The sequence below is a fragment of the Actinia tenebrosa genome, unplaced genomic scaffold (assembly GCF_029948245.1).
Source record: "Actinia tenebrosa isolate PJP-AT-01 unplaced genomic scaffold, QUT_ActTen_1.0 PGA_scaffold5__44_contigs__length_20552954, whole genome shotgun sequence".
Classification (NCBI taxonomy): domain Eukaryota; kingdom Metazoa; phylum Cnidaria; class Anthozoa; order Actiniaria; family Actiniidae; genus Actinia; species Actinia tenebrosa.
Genome location: NW_028292582.1, coordinates 10,691,051 through 10,714,768, shown reverse-complemented (window position 1 = coordinate 10,714,768; position 23,718 = coordinate 10,691,051). Strand labels below are relative to the sequence as shown.

Sequence of the window (23,718 nt, the reverse complement as noted above, 5' to 3'; positions counted from 1 at the left end):
TTCATTTGCATGTTTTCAGTTTCTATTTTATTTCAAAGACATAAATTTCTTTCAAAATTATGAGAATTTAAACAATAATTATAAACTAATGAGTTTCCATGCGAGGACATTTGAACGACTCAAGCTCGTTCAATTTTGATGATCTTTGAAAGTTTAAAAAAGATCAAAATAGAAAAGAAAGATCTTCAAACAACATCAAGTCTTTCATTCTTTGTCTTTCCCGTTTTCTTTTTTCCTTGCTTCTTTTCAAACTCTTCATGTTTACATCTTCCTACTTTCGAAATGTTGTCTTTCGTAAAATATACGACACATACACAAGTTTGTTCCGTTCAAATTTTTATTTTCAACTTCAAAGAGATACATAAAGATTAAACGCTTTGAAATACTATACCTGGTATGATTGCAAGTCCATGGTCCGGTCGGATAAGATTTTCTTCGTAAATCAGTGTACATAAAAAGATATTCTTACTTTTAGATTTTGTTCCCATTTTGAATTAAGATTAACGTCTAACGACAAACAAAAACAGGTGTTTTTTTGTCTTAAATCCAAAAGCTAGACACCAACGCCATTAATAATTAGAACAGTTCTTTTGTTCCTGCAACTATTCTGGTAGTTTTCCAAGATAAATTTAAATACCACTAAAATATCTGTAGCTAAATTGTCTCAACATTTAGTAAACACAAGATATTATTGCTTCGTAGATTTGGATTGTTGTTAAATTCCCAATGCATAGTTTTTTTCCTTCCCGTAAAAAAACTACGACTTCAAATACAAAAAAAATTGCTCATTGACTTGTCTTCACCAAGCTACGTGACGAAATCTTCGCTACAAATCCATTCGTCACTTCTCTCGAGAATGACACAAGAATACCTGCAAAACAAAATATATAGGCACAATACAGAATAAAACATAATAAAAAGGATAACATTTACAAAAAAAACACACATTGACAAATGCCACTTCAATATACTTGCGTTTTTCCATTCTGTCGAAGCTTTTTTTTTACTTATTTAGAAAACAGTTCTAAAAGCATCGGGTTGCAAAAGAAAAACAATATAGTAAGACGAAGTTCAATGCTAGAGGTAAGAGTTAGAAAAGGGTTGCTATCGTATTGAGCGACTTTAAACGACAGTCTTGAATTCGGAATAAAATTGGCCTGTTGTTATTCATTATTTCTATTTAGAATTTTCATTTTCCTTCAAATTAAAGCAGCGTTTTTGCTTTTGTTTACGATGGGTAAAAATACCCTACTCAATGCATTCGTCAAATCAATGACTTCACATTGCATAAAATCCTTGCTCAAAAATTTCAATTCAATTTTGACAAATGCGCGCGCAAATTCTTTATTCACATTTCAAATTGTTTGTAGCTTCATTCAATAAAGCAATATACCACTGTAAAATGACTTTATTCCTCGTTTGTCGGACTTTTCTCTCTCGTTTATAAATTTCTTGAATAATTTTGGAGACCCATTTCGACCCAGTATCCTTTTTTCGCCCTTTTTTTTCATATTTCAAGTCATAAACCGTCAGAAAAAGCAGAGTATATAGCATAAACTAATTCCATTCATTGCTTTTGTTTTAGTTTGGCAATAGATTGTACTCTCACTTAATAAGGGAGAGACTTATCCTCAAGAAAATTCCTCAAGGTCTCAAATCTTTGGGTAGAAGATATACAAAATTGCCTGCATATTTCTAATAGCTTTTTTGAATACTAGTCTCAGTGGTACAAATCAAGATGCATTCTTGTCTAGCTTGGTTATAAACACAATAAAGGTAAATAAACCCAAGATAGACTAGTATGCACCATGTTCGACATTTTGGATCACCTCTGGTCTGTAAATAGTTTTCTTAAATTACAAGCACTGGTGACACAGGTGGCATTCGCTCCTAATGCATCACCTCTCACCATTGGACCTGGGTTTGAGTCCCGCCGATCTCGATGTCATATGTGAGTACAGTTGTTTGTTGTTTCTCTCCTGTGCTTCGAGGGTTTTTCTTTAGGTTCTCTGGTTTTCCTCCCTCCTCAAACATCAAATTCTTATTCGGTCTCTGGGCTTTCACCTAGTTGGAGCCTAGCTCTGTTGTGTTTGTCCCAAGCTGTGATACAACAGCTAAAGCTTAATAGACCCTTGCACCGAGTCCCTAGAGGAATTGTTCTGGGAACAAAACAATGGATTTTTTTTGCATAAGAAAAGATGCCCTATTGTTTTGTCCAACAGAACAATTCCTCTAGGAATTCAATGCAAGGTGTCTATAGATTAATAGACAAAGGTCTCACACATACTTACCTTCAACTTACCCGAGTTTTTGGCTGTAAAGCACTCTGTGACCTTTTAGGTTGCATTTTTGTTCAAACAATTTTGTGAAATTCAATTTCTTTGAGATTTGAAAAAAATCAATTTTCAATCTCAGGATAAATTTAATGTTTTTTGGGTACAATGCGTTGGGATATTTATTTTGGAGGACAAAAAGAAACAATTTCAACAAGAGAACTTATGTATTTTTGAGTGTTTTTCCACTTTATTTGATAATTAGCATTCAACTATAATTTGCAGATCTACCCAAACTGCAAGCTTGCCATCGTTCTCTAGGAATTTGGCTTCAAGGATAAACTTGCAAACAGTATATTTTTTCTTTTAACTTCTTTGTTGTCAATAAATTAGAAAACTTCTATAAGTTGCTATTTATACAAGTTTTTTTTCTAGAGTCAATTGACGCGTTAAGTTGGCCATGGCTTGTTTTCTTGTAAGTTTTTGCAAAGCCACAATCGTAAAAACAATGAGTCACGTCCAGTTAGAACTTAAAATGTGCCAAATTTAAATTGTTCAAGTACAATAAGGAATAAAAGGAGAAAAAAAATTATAAAAATCATTAGACTTGTTGAGGCACAAAACTGTTAAAAATGTATGCATAATCCAGGGTCTTTTCGTATTTCACGTTGTTTATAGGAAACGAAAATCAGTTCCAATGTGCAACACCAATTCCAGGATATGGCCAAATCAGAGCCAATTATTACGGGTTTAGACTTTAATGTCAAATCTATCAAGATAATTGGCAGCCAAAATAACCATAATACTGAGCCAATTTTTGGCCAAACTGATCACTTCCACTGCTGGCTGTAGCTGTCTTGGTACCACTCTTGTCCACCCTGGTCTCCATACCCAGAGCCGTACTGAGGTGCTTGGGGGATTGGCTGGGCACCCCATTGTTGGTACCCTTGGTCTTGTCCTTCAGACATGTATCGTTTCTTGGGTTCTGGGTAACCGACGACTCCTTGTGGGTTATCAGCACCATATTTTCTCTTTGATGGAGCAATTCCGCCTCGTCCTCCTCTACCTCCGAAATCTCCCCCTCCTCGACCTCTTGGTGGGCCGCCTCGCCCTCCTCTACCATATCCTCCACGAGGACTATCTCTCCCTCCTCCTCCACCACGGGGTCCACCCCTGCCACCTCGGGGGCCTCCACGATATCCACTACCACCACTGGTGCTACTGCCACCACTACCATAGTAGCTATCATAACCACCACCACCATAATAACTATCGTAATAATCACCCCCTCCGTATCCACCATAATCTCCACCGTACCCACCGCCATAGCTATCATAACCATGATCACCTCCACAGCCTCCTCCATAGCCCCCTCCATAGCCTCCATCATACCCTCCACGTCCACCTCCTCTACCATACCCACCACCACCGCCACCACGTCCTCGGCCACCTCCAAATGATTTTCCACCTCGTGCACGCTGTGCGTTCAAACTCCCATAGCCAGATTGCCCCTGGCGTCGGTCCCTGCTAGAGGGCTGGGGTTTTGCTAGGGAGACTTCGATGGGAATATTATCTAACTCCTTGTGATTCATTTCTTCTATGGCTTTGACTGCATTTTCACGCTCAGTAAAGTGAATAAAGGCATAGTCTTTGATTTTCTTGACTCTTTCAACACTTCCAAATTTTTCAAATTCCTCTCTTATTCTATCTTCACTTATGCTTGGACTCAAGTTTCTTACATAAACAACTTTCACCTGAAAAAGTAAAATATCATTTATGAAACCTTTTGAAAACTCAAGCCCTGAAACAACCTCTGGGCTGGTCTAAATTAAGGCACAGCTAACTTACAGATTGAACTCTGAAACCACCTCTTTGGGCTGATCTAAGTCAGGGCCTGACTAACTCGCATATCAAACCCTGAAACACCCTCTGGGGTGATCTAAGTCAGGGCATGGCTAACTCACACATCTACCTAGAATTTAGTTTCTTTGGTTTTGGGAAGGGATGAAATTCAGAAAACTTGGAGAAAATACCTTGAATTAAAGTAGACTTATACCATATTCTATTTCAATGGGATGCAGAGTCTGGGAATCAAGTTTCAAACCAAAGACCCCAGAGATGAGGGCCACATACTATCATAAACATTGATTGATAGTTGTAATTTTACAAAATTAGCCCATCAACAGCACCAATCCTTGTTAATTGTGGATAATGAACAAACTGGATATGACATACCTTCAACATTTGGTCTTCATCAGGTTCCTCTTGTGGGTCAGCCCAGTCGACAGTAACAACGATGTTACCCCACACCTTAATTCTCCCTGTGCTAAGCTTACGTCGAGCGAGAGCAGCTGCTTGGTGAGATTCATACTCCAAGAACGCAAAACCCCTGTTTTTACCTTTCTGGTCAGCAGAGAAATACACTATAACGTCACTCAAACCGCTTGTAACTTTGCTAAATTCTTCCAGGATCTCTTCCTTGGATTTGGTCTTTGGGATTGAACCTACGAACAACCGGCTGTTAGCAACAGAAATGCAAACGCCAAGCCTCTTCCCAGGTCTGATCTCTTTGTTGTCTAGTTTCTTGACAGCTCCTTGGGCACCAGATTTTTCAGTGAAAGTGCAAAAGGCATAACCTTTGGTAAGTCCAGTAATAGGGTCAATCATCAGTCGGAAGTCATAAATCTGACCACACTCTTCAAAGACTGGAATAAGTTCATCCTCGAAACAATCTCTGGGGATCTTTCCAATGAATACTTGTGAGCAAACTTTCTGTGGATTGAAATAAGAACAAGAGGGCATAAACATTCAGGAGATTTACTTGGCTGATTGATACCAAGCAATAGAATATTCTCTGGTTGATAGCACATGACAGGCAGTGTTTGCCCGTTTTTCTTGGCTGGCTGGTAATGAGATTCATTCAGCTGATAAGTACCTGAAAACCTCGATGCCAAAAAATTAAACAAAAACCTAAACTTCTTCATCCAAACATCCTTCAAAAGTTAAAATTGTAGATTTTATTAAAACTAAGTTATATAAACATCGCGATGGGCAAGTATATTACATATGATACCATAACTACGTTCTATGCATCATAGACTATCAACGAACCATCCATGTGCTCGCGATAGTATGCTGATTCCAGCAATCCACAGTGAAATCTACAAACAATGGTTTTTATCCAAAAATTTGTCTTAAAAATGATAAAACGAATCAAAATTATAGTTTCTTCCTCGCTTAGTGGTCGATTGATAGGAAAATGATTACATTAGAATTAAGATGTGTCTGACGATCACATGGAGTTGAAAGGTCTGCATGTTTTTGACAGTTTATTCTACCGTTATTTGAACATGTTTTACCTCAGATCCTGTCCCTGGAGCAGGACCTTCCCAATTAGGTGGTGGACCGCCATACTTTCTCTGTCCTGTGGTTATGTCTAAAGTGTATCCCGTTCTCTCAAGTAGCGCTTTGATCTTCGCTTCATCTGGTCCTTTCATGCCGGCTGTAGGATCTTGACCGTCGCGTTTCATGCGATTCTTCTCCCGATACGTCTTCATAACTCCACATAAAAACGCACTTTTGTTCTGCACATGGGACAGATCGCTGCTAGCGAATTGATTCAGGACTTCTAAAGCTCCTTCTTCGTTGAATTCTCTCAAAGCATCTAAAGCTCTGTCATCTAGTTCTTTAGGAAGAAGAGCTCCACTACTGAAGATTTCTGCAACTTTCTGAGCAACGCGAAGGCCCACGCCGATGCTCACGAGTTTCTGAGCCTCTTCCGTCAATGCAGGAGCGCTTTCGTCTGTCATCTTTGCTTCTACACAAGGCCAAGAGCTCTCTTAAACACGATTGGAAATTATTTTGGACCTTTTAGAGAAGGAAGAATAAGAGATTCCACAGTTTTTGACTCTGATCGAGAAAGAACGCTGTACCTCGTGTAATAAACTATGGGGAGGCCAAGCATATATTCAAGGGCGCACATTCTTCCGAACCCATCTCGGGTGCGTCTCGGATTAAGTCGATTTTTATTCGTCACGAAAGGTAACCTAACAATTACTTCATCAATACCTTTTCGTATCGATTCGTAAAGAGTCGTAAAATTGGCGGGGAATTTGTTATTTTGAAGGGAGAAAGCCCAAGACAAAATGGAGGATCTCGAAGATTCTGAGATTCAGTTCTCAGAATGGACTGAAAGTGGAGAATTTGAAATGATGGATACCGAAGATGGAGTTGTTGAACAACGACCTAATGATCAAAGTTTTCCTGCAGCAATCGCAGATAAACTCGAGGAAAGGATTGAAGGTCTACGAAAGTCTTGAACGTTCCTTCAGTATTTTTATCAAGTTGTTTTGTAAATTATTATTCTGGATTTATGGCTCTAAACTATATTTTTTAAATGATTGTTTTTGTAGATTCTCCAAGAAATCTTAAAACAGCTGTTTTTTGTTTTCCTTTTGAATGCGACGGGAAAATGTTTTTCCTCAAAGATGAAAGAGAACAGGCAACTTTGAATAGCTATCTTGGTCAAGGAGTGTTAGATGGGTAATAAGCTTTATATGTTACTCTTTATCGTGCATGTCTTGCTAGAAGAAAGAGGGCGACATACTCCCCTTGCAAAACACTCTCAACCCTCCCCCCATTCATACCTCTCCTAGATGGGATTGGAATTTCCAGGGGGTGGTAAGGCTCTTAAGAGGGTACTGTATATTGTGTAGTTCCAGAAATTATCCATACCTCCCCCACAAAGAGGGATTGGGATTTCTCAGGTGTGGGGAAAGTCTGAGGAGGATATATTATGTAGTTATAGAAAATATCCATACCAACCCCCCTTAGAGAGGGATTGGAGTTTTTGGAGGGTCTGAGGAGGATATACTGAAGTATTATTTTGTTATTAGACTATAATAAGTTTACTCATTGGAAAATTGTTATTTAACTTGTAGACTGATACATCCAGAAGAAATGCCCACCAAGTCATTCAGAGAACCAGTTATCAAGCTCTTTGGGTCCAAATTTGTTGCATGCAGTGCTCTTTTCTGTCAGACAGACTCAATGTTTTACCTACTCAGGTATGAAATTACTCCAAAAATCATCCAAACCCCTCCCTCCAACAGAGAATATTGTAGAAAATGTTAAGATGAAGTTTCTATTCTTTGTGGTGGATTTGGGGATATTTTTGCATCTCTATTTTCTGGAACTACACAATATACCCTCCTCAGACCCTCCCAACCCCTTGAAAATTCTAATCCCCCTCTGTGACCTGGGGGAGGTATGGATGAACAACACAATATGCTCTCCCCACCCCTTGGAAATTCCAATTCCCTTTCGTGGAGGAGGTTCTGGTACTACACATTTATGAGTCCATTAATTTTTTTAGACAACAGATTTTCAAACTAGAGAGTATGCAGAGTGAAGAAGGAATCCTACCTCTTTCTCGTAAGTATTACACTGTTTAGTGTGCCTCAATTATCTTTCTGGAGGATCCAGGATTGGCGTGTGTGTATAGGGGGAGGGGGGGACAAAGTTGGTGGCCACTCAAGTTATGATTTATACCAAAATGGATTTTATTTTATCTTATTTTATTAAAAAATGACTATGATTTTTGTTTTTCAGATGAAGCAAATATGAAATGTACAGATATAAGAAAAGAATGTGCTACCTTTATGGCATACCTTCATTACTTCATAAACAAGTTAGTAGAAATATACTGTATTATATTAATTACAACAGTGTGTAGCACACTGGAGATATCAGGGGTGATAATTGACCATTTTTTCCTTTTTCTTTTTCAGTTGCCTAATGACATCATGGACTACCTTGCATTTCGCTGACAACCAGTTCATCCAAAGCCTGCTTCGCATATCAACCATCATACGAAAGCAACTAGAAGCTCTGGTTCTTTTTCTGGGGAGGTTAACAGAATTACCTCTTGCCTCAGTCATCAGAGCAGACAATCCCGGTATCTTCTCGTCCTCCCGCCCGTCAGCTGTGTCGCATCTTTTTCATTTGTACTTGGATTTAATCTGGAATACATTACAAGCATTGTGGGAGATACTTCTAAAGCAAGGTAGATGCTTTCTATGTACTTGATTGTAGTACCAGAAAAAATCTGTGCATTTCTAGGGGAGGGGTAGACGTTAGACCTACATAATCTTAGAAACTTCAAAAAATATTCTCGCTGCTTTGCAAATAACTCACAGCTTCGTGGCTCAAAATATACGTGCCCAGGAGAAAATTCGTCGAGCCTCTGGGACCAGGGTACCTCAGACCCTCCCCACCCCTTGGAAATTCCAATCCCCCTCTTTCGGGGAGGTATGGATATTTTCTACCTTCTGACACCAAGAGGGTGACAATATCTCCCATGCAGATCCATCCAGTGGGAGGAATCGGTCTACATATTACCTCCAATGAGTAAGGGGTCCCAGATTTGCCTTTATTTTACTGCCTCTGCAAGGAGTTTTGAATTACCAACTTGTCATTATTCTTCATCCCCTACCCCACCTCTCTTGGTTCAAAAAGAAACAACTTAAGCTATCAGTCATGTACAGTTATTCATCAGACTCTAAATTTTGTTTGTTTTTCAGATAAAGAAACTAGAAGCCATTCCAGTGAGGTGGACAACATTGTTGATTCTGTTAAAAGGATTGTGATGCCTTTGTTATGGGATCTTACATCTCTGGCTGCTATTTCTTACAATAAAGTATGTTCTCATGAATTTACTCTCCCCTCCCCCCACAGTTACATGGGCAACATCCTAGTACCCAGACCTTACTCACATATGAAAGCTTTTTTACCAGTCCCTCTCAAAATTGTTTTTCTAATATAGAATATTTTGATTGGACGCTAGGTAAACCGTGCTGATTCCCACAGGGCATCACCCTATCCCTGTTCATGTGTTTGTGAGCTGTGGGTTCTTCTCATCCAAACAATGGATCACCTGTCTTCTAACTTTGATATCGAGGTAAGAACAGTTGTCTTTGATTTTTGTCTGTTCAACTTTTGTTTGTGTGAAAAGACAAGTGTTGGACCTGTGTTACTTAAGGTGCTGACACACGATGCAACATTGCACACAACACTGCAAGCAACAAATTTGAATCAGGGTGACACACATTGCAACAAAATCATGCAACGTCGCTTGTGTCAGCCTGCTATGTTAAGATATTTGGTCAACCATTATAAATTTGGTGTAAGCTGGTTGGCTGGAAATGTCAAATGTTGCAGGTAAGGCTGCAGCCATGTTCACATGATAAATTTTTTTGCGCACAATGTTGCAAGAGTAGAGTGTGATTGAACTTCAGATTTGTTGCATGCAACAAGTTTGGGGTAGACAGGCTGCAACAGTCCTGTTGTGTGCAATGCTGCATGCAATGTTGCACCCTGTGTCAGCACCTTTATAGTCAGCACCAAGAAACCTTCCATGGTGCTGTCTACGTACTATGAACGCAGGTTCTGGGAATAGGATTGGTGAAAGGGCTGCAAAGACAAACGTCTGCTCATACTCGAAGGGTCCAAGTACTAAACCTTTGGCATGCAATAAAAATATAAGTTTTGTACCAGAGACAGGTTAGACTTGATAACAAAACACTTTGTTTTAACCAGCCATTTTGGTCGTCGCTGTCCTGCATTTTACATGAAGTAATGAATCCGGAAGACACCTCAACCTCCATGCAAAACGACACTCAAGACTCTCCTGCAACATATGGTATTTCTATATAAATTCAAACAGGTTTTTTTGTACTTTTTTATGTCCAAATATCTTGAGTGGGTTACCTGTGTTGTTACCATGGTTACTCAATCTTATATCCTGTATGATTTTTCAAAAGTTATCAAACTTTGTCTTGACAAAATAATCCTTAATATGCTCTTCAAACAAAAAAATACTCGAACCAAGGTACTAAGAAAAAATTTTCTCAATGCCAAAGTAATGCGAAAATATCGTCCAAGAAAGGGTATCTACTTGGATTTTTTCATTGTTTGCTTGTTTTGTTTTTGCTTTTTCGTTCGTTTGGTTTGGTTTTTGTTAGACAAATACGTGTTTGAAAAATCTTTTTTTGCTATAATTCGTTTTCTTTTCAATATTTTTACTTTTGAGATGAATAAGACAAAAGCTTTTTTTTTTTTGGATTTTCAATGTGTGACGCACGTGGTCGTCACAGCGTTGCGTTGCGTGAATAATAATGCGTTACGCTCTATTTCGCTTTTATGCTTTCTCGACGTTTTAACTCGTTAACCCCCCAAAACAAAATAAACAAAACATAAGTGAAACTAAATAACTTTTTTCTCAAACTAACTAAATAATTTAAATTTGGTATTTTCAAAATATTTCAATAAATTGTATCATTCCTTCTGCCATGCGTAGTAGGTGTTCATCGACATGAATCGTAAGATCATAAATATTCAAAGGACATCCCACATGTCATAGAGTGTCTAGACGGTCGACTTCGACTTACGAATCCATTTTTCGTTACTCTGGTTTCCCTTCAGATCGCATAAATCTTTCGCCTTTTACTAAAGATTTCCGTGGAGGGGAACAACGCAATGAGTCTATAGACTAATTTTTTGTCGCCCTGCTTTAACGGCGGGGCTCTTAACAAATGTAAATATTAATTGGAAGTCTTACGCCGTGCTTTCCAAAAGAGGATGTCGGCGTAGTCATAACAGATGACAAATCTGATAATGAGATATAACTAGCTAAAAACTAGTGTGAGCTGCTTCGGTGTTTCTAATGAAACAGTAATGATGAAAAGGTAAATTATACACCGTGAAAAGATGAAAAAACTTACTGACGTTTCGGACGCTAGTCCTTCGTCGGAGTAAAAGAGAAAGAAGTGAAGTTTCTCTTTTACTCCGACGAAGGACTAGCGTCCGAAACGTCAGTAAGTTTTTTCATCTTTTCACGGTGTATAATTTACCTTTTCATCAAATCTGATAATGGTTTACGAAATCAACTTTCGATGCGAGACCAACAAGAAAATATACAACGAGAAACGTCATGTTTTTTTCAAATCTACGCGATTCATCCCAAATCCTTACATTCGATATGTCAAAACATAGTTAATAGAGGTTAACTATGGCCAAAACGCGAAAGATACTAAAGTATAAAACGATTCACACTTTTTTTAGTCAGTTTAAGCATTTTTTTCTCGGTCTCAAAAACGCTATACGAGCGCCAACCATGCAAGCATCCGTGTGAGAATTTACGGAAAACCTCTTATTATATAGTCAAAGATTTAGATTATTTTTCGGTAATTGCCCCGCCACTAAGGCAGGGCGACAAAAAATTAGTCTATAGACTCATTAAGTTGTTCCCCTCCACGGAAATCTTTAGTAAAAGGCGAAAGATTTGTGCGTTCTGAAGGGAAACCAGAGTAACGAAAAAGTTGATTCGTAAGTCGAAGACTACCGCCTAGACTCTCTTTGACGTGTGGGATGACGCTCAGTATGGATTATACGTTTTAAAAACACACTGCGCATGTCTTTTTTTTTAGCTCCGTTGAACTTCAACTGTAAAGATCCCGTTGGCTTTTCTTGGTGGCTGGTATCGCATGTGGCTCCTCTGTACTGGTATAACGAGAAAGGCGTCTTTTCCGCCAAAAAGAAGGTATTTTAAAACGGGAGTTCCTGTGAGCTGGAAAACGTAACGTGACACACAAATGGCTTTCGCTCTCGACCAATCAGAAAGCAAGAAAACAAACATTGTCCAATCTGAAGCTGAAACGTAGCAAATATGGAAATAAGAAGGGTTGAGTGATTGATTCGAGATTTTTGTGGGAAAAAACGTAAAATAAAGAGATGTGTCGAACTTTCTTTTTGCTTTTCCTAATTTATTACACTGACATAAAATTTTGATCTTGTTTTTTTATATATTTTCTCCATTATCTAAATTGGTCTTCCTGTGGTGACAGGGGTCTGTTCCAGGCAACTGGGTGTTTGTGTTTGACCTTCTGAAGACCTCTCTTAGTGCACTTAAGGTAAGAGTGAGAAAGCCTCTGCTGTTCAAAAGTTGTTGAAAAAGCCATGCCAAATGGATTGTCTGCGTTAAAAGATAAATTTCTTTGAGAGACAAGAAATTTTGACCAATGAACCTCCTCGCCTCCAGTGCGCTCCAGTGTCTTACCCCAGAGTATCAATTATTTGTTTAATGGTTGCACATAAGGAGACAGATGAATATGGATACAACTCAAACAAATAATCTTATTCTCAATGGAATGACACGTGGTCTGAAATGGAAAACATTGCATCCAAGCCGAGGAGCATTATTTGCGGCAGAGTTTTTAGCAAACTGAGGATTTTTGATCTATTTCGTTATTAGGATGGTCATGAAGAGGCTCAGAGGAGGTTTTATTTAAAGTGTTGCATAACTGTGTCTATTAATTGGTCAGCACACACTGGGCTCATTCTCTGGCTGTGGGATTACTTTCACAAGAAGATGGTGAGTTATGGTTAGCAAACACCACAGGCAACCCAACCTGAATGGTTGAGGAGCAGTCATAGTTCAGTTGGTTAGTGCACAGCTTTCAGTGCTAGAGGTCCACATCTGTTTCGACTTCTCTCTGTTCTGTGTAGCTTTCGCTTTAAATACACAAAATAAGGAGCACTGAGGGGGTAAGTGCGCACTTTCGAGAGCTTCATACGTGAGCTCCTGGTGTGAGAGAATTGGACAATCACTCTCGCATTGAAGTAAAATATTAGATTTACCTTTTTTTAACTCAACCTTACCAAAAAAACGATGCATAAACCACAGGCAACCCACCTTACAAACAAAATTATGAATACACCACAGCCAAACCAACCTAAGTAATTTATTACCTTACCAATAAAAGTAATGATAAGCCTATCAAATTAGCAAAAACCACAGGAGTCCCAAGCTGTATTAACTATTTGGGTTCTTTCTTTCTTTAGAATGATTTATTCAACATTCCTAGTAGTTCACTACATGGCATGGCAACCGTTAGGTATGAGATGTAATCATGCCATTTTCTAGGACCATTCCCTTTTAACATTTTTCAATTTTTTCAGTTTGAGTTCAAGTCAGTTGACAGAACAATGCTTTGATCGCTGTCGTGGTGTACAAACAAGGTGATAATTAAAGATGTGATTTTTATGTTTCATCAAGCATATTTTTCTTGGAAAAAAATGCCGAGCTCCAGGGGGATTCCAACCCAATTATTGATTATTGGAAGGGTTACTACCTTGGTAGGATAAGTGAAAAAATGGGATCCATACCTTTTTTCTTTCTATTTTTCGCCTTTATTCTGTCTGTCTTTCAGTTTTTCATTTTTGTTTTTCATTTTTTCCTTTCGTTCCTTCCTTCTCTTTTTTTATTCTTTTTTTTTCTTTTTTGTCTGTCTTTTATGTTCCTTTCTTTCTTTCTTTCTTTCTTTCTTTCTTTCTTTCTATTCCCCTTTTTCCTCTCTGCAGCAATGGACCTTATTTGTCTTAATACAACATTTACCCATTTCAGACCAGGGGTCATTCCCTAGAGAAAGATATTCTTTGTTTGAGTTGTATCCATAATTCATGTGTCTTCTCATGCGCAACTATTAAACAAATAAATGATTCTCCAGGGAATGACAAAAAATGATACTCTTGGGAATGACACATGGTCTGTAATAAGACAACATTGCATTACCAATTAAATCTATTGATAATTATTGTTGTATATGTATACTCTGGCCTTTAGATAAGGTATGTATGAACATATTTGTTTATCACTCACCAGTATGGACCAAGAAAACAGCTTTTCTTTACTGCTTCGTTTGATTGCCATTCATCTCAATAAACTCCTGAGCACTGGATCACTACAAGGCTGGAAACAGATGAAAGGAAGGTAGGGTTCTATGGGAGGGGAGGGATGATAGTATCGTACATAGAATGAAAGACCAAGAGTATGCTGTGGGGGAGGGGAGGGAGAGGTGGGGAGTAGGTATGATAATATGATAATAATGATGATGATGATCATGTTCTTATATATCTCATTTCACATTTTCTCAATGCACTTTACATTTATGAACCGTGGAGGACTTTATGAGCTGCATATTAAGACCCAGTTAGCAGCCCTGCAGCTTGCAATCATGAGTTAATTGTTAGTACATTAGTGTTAAGTTTCCGAATTGGAATATACGATGTAATCACTAAGATGGTGGAATTACCAGGTTTTTTCTTCTTCCAGATTTTATTCCAAGTTTCATAAGCGCCGTATGGAAGAACTGAATGAAACAGGAGTGCGGCACTTTCTAAGTCTGTTTCTCACTCTTTCTTGTGTAGCAGAACTTGAAGATGTGGTATGTACTTCTTGTTACATGGGTATAATGATTGTTGCAGTCGCGAAAGGAGAGGGCACCCCTAACATTTATGTTCCAATTTCCCTTTTTTTTATTCTGAAAATATAAAGTTAAAAATCTGTAAGAAATTCAAACTAAATGGTTACTAAAGGATCAAAGGCGGCATAGCAATACTTCACTTGCCTTTCATCTATGGGATCCTTAGTTCAATTTGATATTAAGTTCAATGGACTTGGGATTACAAGTGACTAGAGTTTATTACATCTCCATTTTGATTCATTGGTTTTTCTACAGAATCTCTGGTTTTCCTTCCTCTGCGAAACCTAACAAGATACATTACTATTGGATTTCTAAGTTTTCAGTTCCCCTTACAGGGTATTAATAAAACTTAAAGGTTACACTCAATTTCAATGGATTTTTGTGTTTTTGTATTACACAGGCCAACAAAATGTGTTCTTTTCTGGACCTACTTGACTTTAGTAGTGAACAACCTAATAAAAAATTGGTTATTTTAAAAGGTACAGAATAAGTATTATCACCACCATCTTCACCCACCATTATCACCATCATCATTGAAGTTATTATCTTCAATCTCCATTTGTATCACCACTCTCATCATCAACATCATTAATTATCAACTACAGTTATAATATTGTCATTCATTATCATCATCATCGTCATGCATTATCATCATGCATCACCATCATCATCATGTGTTGTCATCATGCATCATCTTGTGTCATTGTCATTTTACATCACCATCATTGTGTCGTCATTGTCATTATCATGTGTCACCATCTTCATGTGTTGTCATCATCATCATTATTATGCATCATCATGTTTCATCATCATGTGTCATCAAATGTCATCATCATGTGTCACCATCATAATTATTATGTGTTTTTTTCATCGTCACGTCTACTTTCATCACCTGACAAGCCTCAGAATTCCTTCCCCATTGACTAGTACAATAAAGAGCAAGCCATTTTCTGTTGCTAATCATCTTCTTTTTTTCTTCTTCTCCAGGTCTGTTTTCTCTCATGCTGGTCTACAAAGAAAGGAAAACCGATTTTGGCTACTTGGCGTGCAAAGTTGCTGACATTTTTTCAACGGTTGTCAAGGAGTACACTGAAAACAGCAGTAGCAACCGAGACAAGGGCCATCAAAGGCACTCGTGGGACCTTGTGGCCCTTTATCTTGATGGCACACAAGAAGTATTTGAACATAAGAACAAGCAGGATTTATCAGAGACAAAGTTGCTTGGTGCGTAACCTTAGAAGGGGATATAAGAGGCTACACAAATGTAGGAAGTGTACCATACGACGTATTTAATAGTCTCTTACTCAATCTGTTCCAAGAATCATTTCATAACAATTAAAACCATTCAACTTGGGTGTGCTGTTTTCCCTATTAAATACACCTCATTCCCTTGTCCATTATTTCTTTATTTACTGTGCTGTTTGATGTGTGATGTAGGATAGTGCTGGTAGGGTAGTATCAGGCTGATGCCCCTTTCTTCGGCCCACGAATTAAAGAAAAGCTTTTCCCTCTTTATTGTACAGAAAGCGAGGGATTTAATTACCTCTTTACCAGCTGTAGAGAAAACGAGCTTCGCCATCTGCTAGCATTTGTACAATCGATACTCGACGCCATACGGTAAGAGAGTCTGACTCTAGTCTTCATTCTCTTTTAGACCAAATTTCGTAGCAAAAAAAACTTGATAGATTCCTCTATAAATAAGAGCCTTTGTTCATCCTTTTTCTTCTTCCTTTTTTTCTTTTCTTTACTTTTTTTTCTTTTTTTGCCTTTAGACCACACAACCCAGACAGAATGAGTATCGAAGAATCTCGACCAGGTAGTGGCCAAAACAGTGTGTATTTAGTGGTCAAAGTATTTGTTTCCAATGAAATAATACATTGTGGTCTATAACCAGTTGATTTGAAATAGTTACTTAGATATAATGGCACAGCAAAAGTGAGGTGTCAGGAACTTAGCAAAAATTGACCGCAAGAAAGAAAATAATACCCACCATTGCTATGAAAATATAAAACTCAATGGTTAATGTGTCACTTTTATCAAGCTTTCAAAAACAAACACTATCTCAAGCCCTGTTTACACTGGCGATTTTTGCGGCGACTTTTGCTGCGATTTTTGTGGCAATTTTCGGAAATATGAAATCTTTTGTTTCATCCTTCAAAAGAGACATTCGTCTAGGAAAATCTTGGTATCCTGAAAAAAACTTTACAAGTAAATTCTTTACCATTATTTATTATGGACAATATCGCAAAAAAAATCGCAGCAAAAATCGCTAGTGTAAACGGGGCTTTATATATTTAGTGGCCTTGAAATACATAATTTCAAAAGTGACACCTCAGTTTCGCAATCTTTTCTCCATTCTGATTGGCTATTATTTTTACTCGGGTCAGCCACAAAAGCTTTAATACCAGAATGCCTAAGGGGCTGCTCTAAGGGGGAGAAGTCATCACTTCAACTCACTAACTACCATGCGTAATGGGTAAATTACGAGCCTTCGTAATTTACCTATTACGCATGGTAATTGGTGAGTTGAAACCCGAGCCCATCCCACACGGCTTACTGCCTCATCTATCTAGTAGTAGCTAATCTTAACTCTCCTCTTCAATTTAGTATATTTTCTTACCTTTTCAGACATTGTGAGTTGCCTTTGGACACACTTGTTTCCTCATCTTCAGAAGCTGATTCGAGATCGTAGTGTTGTGACGTCGTTGCCCATCATTCTCGCTGATACTATGGCAGGATTTGCTCTCCTTACCCTGGACAGGTACCAACTTTAACCTTTTTTTTTCTTCCACTGCTGTAACGTCTGTGTCCAACGTCGTGAAATTTACTTTTGACTACATTGGGCTTCCTGTGCTCAGAGTTCTGGTTTTCCACAGAAAGAGTTCTAAAAATATTTTGTGCCATCACGTGATAAGCAACAAAATTTAACCCATGGGTTCCTGAAGATGTCAGCCCCCGTTTCCACCCCCTCAGTTATCATTTTGTCCAGTTACAAACAGACTCAAAATATCCAAAATACTGATTTCCTTTCTCTCATACAGACATCCTGAACGAGCAGGAGCCCCTGGCGCATCATTGTCGAGTCTCATAAGAGAATATGGCACTGAAGACGAACTGCCTGCAAGGTTGGTACAAGAGTGTGTATTTATATCACATCCTCGTTAATCAGCAAGATAAAGGAGGAGCAAGGCCTGGTAACTAGCTGAAACAACTAAGCGGCAGCTCGCGCAAAATTCAGCGGTTATCCAGGCTGTCTGATTCGAGTAACGTTAAGTGGCCAATGAGAGGGCGCGAGAGTGAGAGTAGGAATAAAGCAATCACAATTTAGTACATATATCTAGATACGTAGCTGGGGGTCTAGAACAAAAAATCTGTCGCTGATTCGCAGACAAACCTAACCAACAGTATGTGTTCAGATGCATGCAGGCTAGTCATCGCAGGATGCTAATGAGTTTCATTCAGCTGATCGATAACAAGCAATGGGGCTGTGCACCATCACGTGATGGCAGCCACGACAGGACGCAGGAAGAATTGAATCTGGTCCAATGCGATTTCATGACTTGAGAAGGAATTCAGTTTCCCATGGGAAAAAGACTATTGTTGTGCCTTCTGTCATGGCTGCCATCGCGTGATTATGCAAAGACTCGATTCCGTAAATAAAATGAATGAAATTGAAGGCATCCATACTTTCCCTCTCAAATGAACCGCTCTCTTCTTGCAGTTTCAGTTGTCGGTTTCTATGTCACGTGATTCCGGCGCCTGGAGTCCCAGACCTCTTGGAGGCAGAATCCTTACAGACGCACGTGATTCACACGTGGTTCCGATGTTTATTACAACTGTCCCCCTCAAATGATAACTGTGCCGCCCTAACAAGGTGAGGCCAAAGGGAACCCAACCTCGGTTGTCGTGTCGATAAATTAACAAAATTGGGCTTCCTGTGGTAGATTCAATCTTTTTCAAAAGGAATTTTTCGTATAGAAATTTATGTGTGCGTGTTTAATTTTTTTTAGAGCTATCGCAAAGGTACCGGAAATGGAATGGCTGACAAGGAACCAGGTATGTAAATTATTACGTTAAATGATGTCACTTCCGGTCTTTCATGGTTTCCTGGCCAATGGCTTTGTTTGGCCAATTCTAATGCTTTCCATCGACTTGTTGAGTAAGATCTTCTTTCTTTGTTGTTCAGGCGGGCTTGGCGTCAAGTAGCAACAGTGAGAACACACTTAAGCTCTTCATCATGTCAGTAGGAAGCTACAACACGACCCTGGTGAGTCTGTCGGAGGAGTGTTTGAGAATAATCATGATAAGATACGTGATGTATTAATGATAATGATGATAAATGATGATACATGACGATGATCCAAAATGAGGATAGATGATGATGATTATAACCCATGATGATGATTCACTGCAAGATGATAAAAAATGTTAATGATGGCAGTGATGATGATGAAATGTTACATGACGATGATAATACTGATGCTGATTATCTGATGGTGATGATGATAATATTACATGATGATGATGATGATCCAAAATGAGGATACACGATGATAATGATAACACATGATGATGATGATGATCCAGATGATGATGGAAGTAATCATGATGAAAATGTTACATGACGATGAGTGTGTTGATACGTGACATTAGTGAAGATGATGGTGGTGATGATAATACACAATGCAACAACTCTTTCTTGCAGACCAAGTTTGATGAAGTTATTCAATTTCGTGAGCGATGTCAGATATACTTTGGTGACGTAGCAAAATACATCGATTCGTTTATCAGTACTGGTGGCCCACAGGACTCCTTGAGGTAATGGAGGCATGGCTGCATTATATGACTGAGGCAGAAGGATCGTGATGAATGCGATATTATATTGGTGGTGTTGGTGATGAAAGTGCTGCTGCCACTAACGAGATGATAAAGATGATGGCGATGATAATGGTAGTGGTGATGATGATGGTAGTGGTGATGATGATGGTGATGATGATGATAAAGATGTTGGTGGTGACGATGATGATTCCAGATGGTGGTGGTGATGATGATGATGGTGACAATGATGATGGTGGTGGTGATGGTGGTGGTGCTGATGTTGGCGTCGATGATGATTATAATGATGGTGACCATGAAATTGGTGACCTTGGTGATGATTGTTAACAAGAGTATTATGCTGACCATCATGATGATGGTGACGACAATGATGATGATGATGTTGGTTCTTATGTTCAGAATGATTTTACTAATGTTAATAATAATTTTTTTCCAGACTTGCCTATTCAGTATCCGGTCTACTCTTCAAGCATTGTTATAAAATCATTTACAGCAAGGTGAATTATAAAATACTCTATTATATAATTTACCCTCCGTTAAAGAAGATTTCGTTTGACTTTAAAACGGAACGGCTACAGTACGAATGAGCATCCTTTGCACCAATCATAGCGCGCGACACAATTTTGCATCCAATCAGAATGCTTGGACTACAGTCACGATACAAATGAATATTCTTTGTGCCAATCATAGCGCGTGACGCAATTTCGCATCCAATCAGAATGCTTGGACACTTTCATTATGCAGAGGAATATTCTTTGTGTGAATCATAACGCTTGACACAATTTGAATCCAATAAGAATGCTTGGACACGGTCATAATATAGATGAATATCGTTTCCACCAATCATAGCGCGCGATACAATTTTGCAACCAATCAGAATTCTCCGACACGTTACATTCACAGCACGGCAATTTCGTAATGTGTGTTTTTCAAAGTCATAAAATATCTGCACAATTAAAGTTCTTTCGATTTTCCCACTACAGACCCAACCACATTGCCTGTTACCAAGGTTACTAGATCAGCTGATAGTCCCGTTGCATAGCAACAAAAAGGCCATGCTTTCCGTGGTCCTTCAGTGCGTCAAAGCTTATTTACATTGGGTGAGTTCGAGCAGGAAATTTGTCGCAGCAAATTTTGTATGGTAAACATCAAATATTTTACTTGTTTAAATGTGGGAAAGAATCCGGAGAAAAGCACAGAAGCCGGAGAACCAACAAACAACTCTACTCACTCTACGACCATCATCCATCATGTACAACGTTCTCCGGCTATTTTGAAAAAAATCTAAGAACAGATTTTTGTAACATTCTTTTCCTTGGCAGTTTTTGCAGGGTTTGTCTTACCTGGATTTCAGACGAGATGATTTTATCAAACGAAAAATCCGTCAAATATTTGGGAAATATTTTCATCCGCTTTGTCAGGTAATCCTGTCTCATCTTGTTCTTGCAATTTCTGGGACGTTTTCGGCCGCGTTTTCACGCCAAAATTGGAATTAAAACAAAGGAAACCTAATTCAAGTTCAGTTTTTTTTGTTTTTTTTAGAAATCACAGGCGGCAGCCAGTCAGCCGGGGAACGTCGCAGTAAAAAATCCATTCCTCGTAAGTTGGTGATATTCTTGACGTAAAGAAGGAAAAATTCTGATTCTAATGAGTTCATATAGATTTATTTTTTTAATCTATCCCATCCACCTATTCATCCACCCATCCCTTCCACTAAACCTTTATATATTCACACGGTAATCCATCTTCACTTCCCTCCACCATTCAATCCATCCACCCATCCATCCACCCATCCATCCGTCCACCCACCCATCCATCCATCCATCCATCCATTCTTTCTCTTATCGATCCACCCATCCATCAGTAAGTCCATCTATCCTTTCTTTTATCCATCCGCAGGTTGTACTAAAAGGCTCTCTTATGGAGGAACCCACTCACGATGCGAGGTCAGTTCAAAACATCTTATCCACTTATATTGCATGTATTATCAATTAAGTCTGCCGTTCCCAACTTCCTAATTCCTTCCTATTTCATTTTTTCAGCGATTTTCGCCAGTTTACAGTTGAAATCATTGCAGATTCGTTTTTACAGTTACCACAGCCACCACAGAATCTTACCTCGGTAAAACTAGGATTTCGACATTTTGTAGAGATTTCGCACAAACGAGAATAGACCATTTTCTCAAGGTTGCGTGCTCATTCAACTTGACGGGCCACAAACTGAAAAACGCAAATTCATTAAAATTGAGAAGACAGTTTTATATGTAAAGAGGAGAATGATCGATTTTATGAATTCTTATCGAAAAAATTTTCATAGCAATGCTGATAATACTAGTGTTCTAGTATCGTGGCCCGTCAAGTTCCTTAAATTTGGATGCGCACGCAACCTTGAGAAAACGGTCTATTGCAAGGATATAAAGACCTAAGGAGTTGTTTTTCTTCTTTGTCTACAGACGCTTTTCTTTCTTGTTCAGCTGTTCAAGAGAACTCAGTCTTCAAGAGAAACAGCAAGGTATTGTTATCAGTCATTGAAATAATCATTATTACATGTTATTACGATATCATCATTATCATATCATTTTGTATTCATCGCTTCACTCCTCGTACTCAGGAACACGCTGTGTCTTCTTGCACCGGTGCTGGGATGCCTCCTGGCCTGTAATGCTCGATCACCAGCCAACGAACCACCAAACATACGCAGACAAGGTAGGTTATAGTGTCCTACCCAGCCGCTATTAGTTTCGTCACGCAACGCTCACTTCCTACTTAGGGGAGTGAGCGTGGCGTGACGACACTTATAGCGGCTGGGTAGGAGACTAGGTAGGCTATTGCATTCGGTCATTCTATACGGTAGGATGGGGAGGCAGTTTGTGTAACGCTATTATAATGTCATTACATCATATCGGTATTGCAGTTCGCGTTTGCCAGACTAACATATATTTATTTTCTTGGTTGTTTGTTTCCATAGCAACCGATCTTCTTACGCTGATGATAGAAAGTTGTAAGGATCCACTGGAACCGAATTATCGGTTAGTATAATACCTTGTAACAGGAGTTTGTGTTTATTGCGTTATGATAATAAAGATTGTTCATTTTTTCTTCCTTCCTTCCTTCCTTCCCTCCTTCCTTTGTTTCTTTCTTCCTTCCTTCCTTCCTTCCTTCCTTCTTTCCTTCTTCCTTCCTCCTGCCTCCTTTTCTTGCTTCCTCTTCCTCTTTCTTGCTCTTCCTTCTGTTCCTTTTCTTCCTCTTCCGGCCCGCAGGAGGGCCTTACTGTTTCCGAAGAACGGCCCGCCTTCTTCCTCCACGACAGGAGGGGGGAGAAGAAGGTCGTGCTTGCGGCTTCGTTCCTTCTCCTTCCTTCTTCTTTCCTCCTTCCTGTCCTTCTTCCTTCCTTTCCTTCCTTCCTTCCTTCCTTCCTTTCTTTCTTACTTACTTCCTTCCTTCTTTCTCTCATTCATTTCATTCATTCTCCCTTCCATCCATCATCCACTATTTTTAACTCTTTTCAGGAATACATTGCTGCCAAATATGAGAAACTTCGTGTTTAACAACTTGCAGCAGTTCCAGGTTTGTTCGCTCATTTTATCTGATTTCACTTCTCTACGAGTAGAATCTCTGTTTAGCGACCAGTTGTCAAAGATCCCAGAAGAATTTTTTCACTGATTTATACTTTTAAAAGTCCCAAAGAGGTTTTTTGAACTAATTTATACCTCTATCGTACGGCCAACCTCTATTTAGCGACCACTTTTCTAAATTCCCAAGAGTTTTTTTTTTTTTTTTTTTTTTTTTTTGCAATAATTTATACCTTTATCAAGCGACTATCTGTATTTAGCAACCAAGGTCGAATTACATCGTAAGTTCTCTTATTCGTTTTCAAGGGACTCGTTTTCAAAACCTTCGAACCGTTGACCATCCTTGATCCAGACATCGTAGCCGATCTCATCCCAGCTTTTAAGCAATCTATAACTCAGAGCGAACAGAAGCGAGGAGTGGGCTCAGATTCACAGCTGAGGAGTGCACTTAGGAATTTACTTCAACGTATTGGAAAAGCTCACGAAGTGGAGCTGCATTAGCAGACATAGAAACGGACATTAGTTTTATGGGTTCCCTGTGGCTATTTCTTTTTAAGCTGGTTGATGCGTCTTTTCATTATATCTGATTGGTTCATGGATAAAGCCTTGTATATATACTTTGTAAAATACTGTAATTAGAATATGGCATAGAAACTAGCATTTATAATAAAAAAGAAATTCATACGTTCTTATTGTCATTCAGTTTAATGACAGACAA

General features: G+C 38.8%; 2 protein-coding genes and 2 non-coding genes across 4 annotated transcripts; 2 read left to right on the top strand and 2 right to left on the bottom strand.

Annotated features, from left to right (window-relative positions):
• Positions 1 to 2,496: 2,496 nt before the first annotated feature.
• On the bottom strand, positions 2,497 to 6,216 carry LOC116302305 (heterogeneous nuclear ribonucleoprotein Q). Its single transcript, XM_031711579.2, has 3 exons — positions 5,633 to 6,216; positions 4,509 to 5,045; positions 2,497 to 4,027 (listed from the first exon to the last, which is right to left on the bottom strand). Exons 1-3 carry the CDS (start codon positions 6,080 to 6,082, stop codon positions 3,104 to 3,106), a joined length of 1,911 nt encoding a protein of 636 aa, XP_031567439.2. The 5' UTR covers positions 6,083 to 6,216; the 3' UTR covers positions 2,497 to 3,103.
• A 178-nt stretch (positions 6,217 to 6,394) lies between these two features.
• LOC116302304 (protein MMS22-like) lies at positions 6,395 to 23,653 on the top strand. The gene is made up of 37 exons (XM_089038472.1): positions 6,395 to 6,575; positions 6,686 to 6,815; positions 7,214 to 7,339; positions 7,648 to 7,706; positions 7,884 to 7,962; positions 8,063 to 8,337; positions 8,855 to 8,970; positions 9,118 to 9,231; positions 9,870 to 9,972; positions 11,759 to 11,871; positions 12,176 to 12,241; positions 12,583 to 12,702; positions 13,173 to 13,225; positions 13,290 to 13,349; positions 13,993 to 14,100; positions 14,443 to 14,554; positions 14,994 to 15,072; positions 15,581 to 15,817; positions 16,117 to 16,210; positions 16,366 to 16,409; positions 17,222 to 17,354; positions 17,635 to 17,718; positions 18,315 to 18,467; positions 18,604 to 18,649; positions 18,780 to 18,860; positions 19,299 to 19,411; positions 19,866 to 19,926; positions 20,413 to 20,529; positions 20,752 to 20,850; positions 20,972 to 21,028; positions 21,329 to 21,375; positions 21,472 to 21,550; positions 21,882 to 21,940; positions 22,040 to 22,134; positions 22,397 to 22,457; positions 22,938 to 22,995; positions 23,307 to 23,653. Exons 1-37 carry the CDS (start codon positions 6,419 to 6,421, stop codon positions 23,499 to 23,501), a joined length of 3,783 nt encoding a protein of 1,260 aa, XP_088894598.1. The 5' UTR covers positions 6,395 to 6,418; the 3' UTR covers positions 23,502 to 23,653.
• On the top strand, positions 10,735 to 10,856 carry LOC116302346 (U5 spliceosomal RNA). The gene has a single exon (XR_004197850.2). It is a non-coding gene; the product is annotated as a U5 spliceosomal RNA (small nuclear RNA).
• On the bottom strand, positions 11,521 to 11,642 carry LOC116302345 (U5 spliceosomal RNA). The gene has a single exon (XR_004197849.1). It is a non-coding gene; the product is annotated as a U5 spliceosomal RNA (small nuclear RNA).
• Positions 23,654 to 23,718: the final 65 nt, after the last annotated feature.